At 29.3% G+C, this 5553-nt stretch overlaps 1 protein-coding gene across 1 annotated transcript; it reads right to left on the bottom strand.

The window, feature by feature from the left end:
- Positions 1–929: 929 nt before the first annotated feature.
- Positions 930–2366, bottom strand: LOC143536775 (putative aquaporin TIP-type). Its single transcript, XM_077030690.1, has 3 exons — positions 2199–2366; positions 1476–1726; positions 930–1304 (listed from the first exon to the last, which is right to left on the bottom strand). Exons 1-3 carry the CDS (start codon positions 2323–2325, stop codon positions 930–932), a joined length of 753 nt encoding a protein of 250 aa, XP_076886805.1. The 5' UTR covers positions 2326–2366.
- Positions 2367–5553: the final 3187 nt, after the last annotated feature.

Raw genomic sequence — 5553 nt, 5'->3', positions numbered from 1 at the left:
CTTTTCACATGTCATTTAACTAGATCCTCCACATAGGTGCCAAGTGCATAACTTTCTATTTTTACAATTTCCATTTAATGAATGATAAAATGAAAAATATATTGTTGGTGGAAATTGAACTCACTATCATAACTTTAAAATTTTTGTGACTTACCAACTCAACTAGGATGAATTGATGTCAACCTTCTCTTTTTCTTAATTGTTATAGATTCACAACCTTCCATTTTGATTTATTTTAAAATACAAATACAAAATATTCTTACTAATATATGTATTTTAGAAAAAAATTATTTATATCTTATAAATCCATAAGTTATGTTATTAAGTATATTATTAAATTTAAATTTTTTGTTTACGGGCTATATCCTAGTACAAACAATAAACTAAGTATATTAAGAATATGTTAAAAACTAAAATGTTACCTTTTAACAGGCTCATTAAGGTTTTTGTCCTTCTCTAGTGTTATAAGCATGAACCATGCTAATGTAATAACAGGCATGCTTCATAACGGGGATTCTAATACAATATCTCAAATTATTGTTGTGAACAACGATGATTTAGATGATGTGTTATAATACATAATTGGATTGGATATGAAGCTGAAATTGATGACGCTATAGGAGAAGATGAAACTTAAGATGTTTCACTTGTATTAAATTATTTTCCAAACAAAGAATTGATAATTTTACAAGTCTAAGTTTTTATGGACACTTCATTTCATTCACATTTCAAACTTACAAGCATCACAGTTGTTGAATAGAAAAAAGCAAAGTACAAGTTCGATATCAGGGGTTGCAAATATTTAATTTAGCATACCCTGCATAATTCTTGAACCGTTCCCAAACAATGAGGATGATACATCCTCGTCCCTTTAAGCGGAGAAAACAATTTGCAAACAAAAAAAACAAAGTGAAACGAAAAGAAAGTTCTTAAGCATAGTCTCCTGAGGCTGGAAGGGTATCATATGATCCAATGAAAACGTCACCAAATATGAGTCCAGCTAACCCACCACCAATCAATGGGCCGATCCAGTAAATCCAGTTTTGAGAGAAATCACCACTCACCACAGCAGGGCCAAATGATCTTGCTGGGTTCATTGATCCGCCACTAAAAGGACCAGCAGCCAAAATGTTGGCTCCAGCAATGAAACCAATCGCGATTGGTGCAATGGTTCCGAGTGAACCCTTTTTAGGGTCAACAGCTGTGGCGTAAACTGTGTAAACTAGAGCGAAAGTAATAATGATCTCCATCACCACTCCTTGAAGACCACTCATGCCATCTGCAACACCATGTGTTGGTACAGCCTGTCAAATACCAAATATATAATTAAGCAACAATCATATAATTTAAACCAAATGGTGTGTTTGCACAAATACTTTAAAAATAATCATCACACGTGTGGTGACTTTATACAATTGTGTGTGCAGAATAAACTTTGTGGTTTACACGTAAAAAAATAATAATAAGATGCATACCAAGCCACCGGTAACGAATTGGAGGAGAAAGCATGCAACAATGGAACCAAGGCATTGAGCAATCCAGTAAAAGAGACCGGTAATGATAGTGATATTACCACCAATAGCCAGTCCAAAAGTGACAGCAGGGTTCAGATGACCACCTGATATGTTCGCTGCCATCGAGACCCCAACAAACAATGCAAGTGCATGGGCTATTGCTATTGCAACTAGTCCAGCAGGGTTTAGTGCTGCATCTGTAGTTAGCTTGCCTGCAATTTTATTAAAAGAACAATTATTTTGTATAACAAACTTGTTATGTAGTTCTTTTTATATGTGTGCATGTGTATCATGATATCTCAATCTATATTTATGTATCTATTTTATATGACCAATTAAAGGGGGCATAAAATAGAAACGGTAAGTACCAAAAAAACTACAATGAGTTTATTTCTAATGCTAAATGAATATAAAAGATTTTGTATTAAGTAAACCAGATGACTATATAAATATATCAATAATGGAGAGGGTATATAAATACACCAAAATTATCAATCAACTGAGTTTATAAAGATGAATACTCAATTTAAACCAACAAGAGTAGTTTATATATGTTTTGCCGATCGCGTTTGTTTTATCATATTATAGATTCTTGTGTAACATATAAGTTTTTTTTAATAATGCAACTTTATAAAACACAATAACAACTTTTGCACATGATTTCTTACATGTAAGCCCACTTACCATATGCAATGGCTGACCCGACACCCGCAAATAAAAAGAGAAGCGTGGCAATGAATTCAGCCAAATAAGATTTAACTGAAGTAGCACTCAAAGAGTCACCAATGCTACCAATTGCCAACTTCACCATTGTTGGAATCCTTTCTTGGGGAGAGAAGACGAAGTCAAAATATGAAATGATGACTTGCTAATATTGTGATTTGTGAGCTTACATTCAGGCTTTATATAGTGAATGATTTCAAAATATTAGAAGCAATTGTATAGAGAATTTGTGCTGGCACCGACCATGGGTCCTACATGGCTTATTCATGACCATTGATTAGAGCCGACTCACCGGCCTTCATTTGAAAATATAACTAGAATTATTGCTCGTCCTTTCTTTTACTTTGCCCAATTTTTATTGGTGACCCTTGTATTTATATAATTTTTACTAGTTTGAGGCCCGTGTATTATACGGGTAATACATAAAAATTTCAAAATCAAGTCATTAAGCGAAATACAGTCAACAACACAATTATCATATATTGTTAAAACAATGACAATTTACATTAAAATTACATAAATTACAAACCAATAATTTTACACAAATATGCTACAAATTAGTAAAAAATTCTTTGTAATTTACATTTATGGTTGTATTGATTAATACCTTGTTTATAAAGAATCAGTATCTTTTGTCCATGTATGTTTGGAACTTTTGATAAGGCCATTAATAAATCTTAATAAAACTCTCTCATTAGTCAATCTGCCTTCTTCATATGAATGTAATTGCCAGGATAAATGAAAAAGACATACTAATGTCAAAGGTCGGCTAATGGAAAACTTAATGTTAAAATTCTGTAAATAACTAATTGAAAGTTTGACTGCATATTTGACTTATAGTTTGACGAATATAGATGTGAATTTTAGAAAGCATATCATTATCAAATTTTGATACTTACCATCATAATTTCTATATCACGGTTAAATTAAAAAAGTTAAGTATTCCATGTGGCTATTGCGGTTTCTACTTCAAGTTAGTTTTGCATCACACGTACTTTACTAGTTAATACATTTTTGTGGCTCCTTGAGAGTTAATAACGACTCATCAAATTGAATTAAAAAATATGATGATTAATGAAACAGAGGAGTCATTTATCTATTGTCATTAGTATTAACTTGTCGTCAAGAGATATGGTGTGATGGTAAGTTCTATCTCCTCTATTTTAAAGGTCGATGGTTCAAATCTTGCAAGATGTAGGTATAGGTGGCTTATCGAAGTAACTAGGAGTAGGTAGTTTACCATTTCAGAAAAAAAAAATAGTATTAACTTCTTGTGGAATGCATTAGTATTTTTTTTTAACCAGAGCTTACTCTCTAATTCTACTTAAGTACACCTTTTTATTTTACAACCATGCAACTCAAGTACACATCCTTTGAATTGTTTTAGTGAGAGGAGTTTAAAAGATTGAGTTTATTTAATTTAATTTAATTAATAAATGACCACTATGTTGCATGTCTATTTAAAAAAATGGTGCAACTAATAATGGATTGGTTGTCGAGTTTCAAGTAAGGTATATGCCAAGTGGATGAGTTGTATTAGGAATTTATCGGTTAAACCACAGATCTTGTTTAATAAATTGGCTGGCTAACAGAAGAAGGAAACGAAAAGTGACGGGTTTACGTTGGTTTTGACTGGCTTCACAACAGATCATACGTGTTTACTGGTTCGTTCAAAATCAATCACTTCATATTTGTGTTCTGTTCAGATCTAGAATCAAATTGACGACATTGATGGTTCTCTTTTAAGTGGCAAGACTGGGTTGTTTGGTCTAGCTTTCAAAGCGTTGTTTGGTCTAGCTTTCAAAGCGTTGTTTGAAAGGATTTAGAAATCTACCTATTTTAATAAAAGACTACTTAATTTTGCTACCTGTCAATCTCATAGTTCTTCTTATTTTTTTTTAACTATTTTAATATATATTAAAATGGTCCATTATCTTTAACCCATTTCAATATATGAATTCAAGTTTATTTTTATTAAAGGTAAATCCTAACCGATTCATTCATTATCATTAAGAATTTAGATTTATATGATAATAAACTACAAATTATTTTTAAACTGGGATTCGAGCAACAGTAATAATATGTTATATAAGGTTGGTTTCATATTTGAATTTAAAATTTTCTCATATGCATTTGAACTCAGAAAAATATATATTTTCTTAATTTTCTCTAAACATTTTGTATAAATATTTCAAACATTAAGAATGCCTATTACATAAATCTTGATGTTTAGCTTTAATTAATTCATTAAAGTTGAATATTATAATTACAATCCATATGTACAACGATTTACTACATGAACTATATGTCATTTATTTACTTGACTTTTTATGTAATATAAAGGGTTTGAGTAATAAGAAAATCAATATTTAGTTTTCAATATTTTCTTCCATATCTCAGACTAAAATGCTTCAAAACATATATTTTATTACTTGATTTATACCTTGTTTATATATTTAATTTAATAATTTAATATGTCTTATAAGACAAATTATTAGTTAATTAAAAACATTCAAATTCAAAAAAATCTATTTCAATCACATCCACCCTTTTGCTTTCCAAAAATCATTTAAGATAATGAAACATAGATTCATAGAATATTGTTTTCGTTAGGTTTTACATAATTTCAATATTATATTAACTTATTAATTTTATTTGTATACAAATACACCAAGTTGGGGTTATGTTAGTGCTTTCTATTGTTTAGTACATAATTAAAGTGTTTATTATAGTTTATATTCAAAATAATAAAGCTATACATAAAATTTTAAAAAAATTACAGTTATAACATTTGTTATTAAAATATGTTATAAAAATTCATTAAGATTCACATCTTAATTATAATGTAACTTAATAGAGATATTTATTATTTTTATTTTTTATTATTTGTAACGTAATCATGCTTCTCATTACATTTTAATGATATTTCATTTTCATATTAATTTCAAAAAAATAGTTCATTAGGTTAAAATTTATTTACCATGCTTTCATAAAATCCGAAATCTTTACTTCTTCTTTTTCTTTTTTTTTCCTCTATAAGTTGTTAATATACATGCATACATACACACACACACATATGTGTATCGATTAATTAAGTATTTCAACAACTTTACATATATCTAATAACACGGGATTAGTATTCAAAATTTAAACATTCTTTATCCTTTACTTTGAACTATTACAAATAAGAATTATTACCTTCATTTATGCAACTTCAAATCTTCTAATATTCTCTTAACTCAGAATAATCACTGTTATATGAACGATGGCTTTTAAGGTTAGTATGTCTTTGTCATTTTCCTATGAATTACATTCA

This window comes from Bidens hawaiensis, unplaced genomic scaffold (genome assembly GCF_021521415.1).
Source record: "Bidens hawaiensis isolate Kalapana, Puna unplaced genomic scaffold, B.hawaiensis_p1.1 tig00010926_1, whole genome shotgun sequence".
Taxonomy (NCBI): domain Eukaryota; kingdom Viridiplantae; phylum Streptophyta; class Magnoliopsida; order Asterales; family Asteraceae; genus Bidens; species Bidens hawaiensis.
This window is presented reverse-complemented; position numbering and strand designations above follow the sequence as displayed.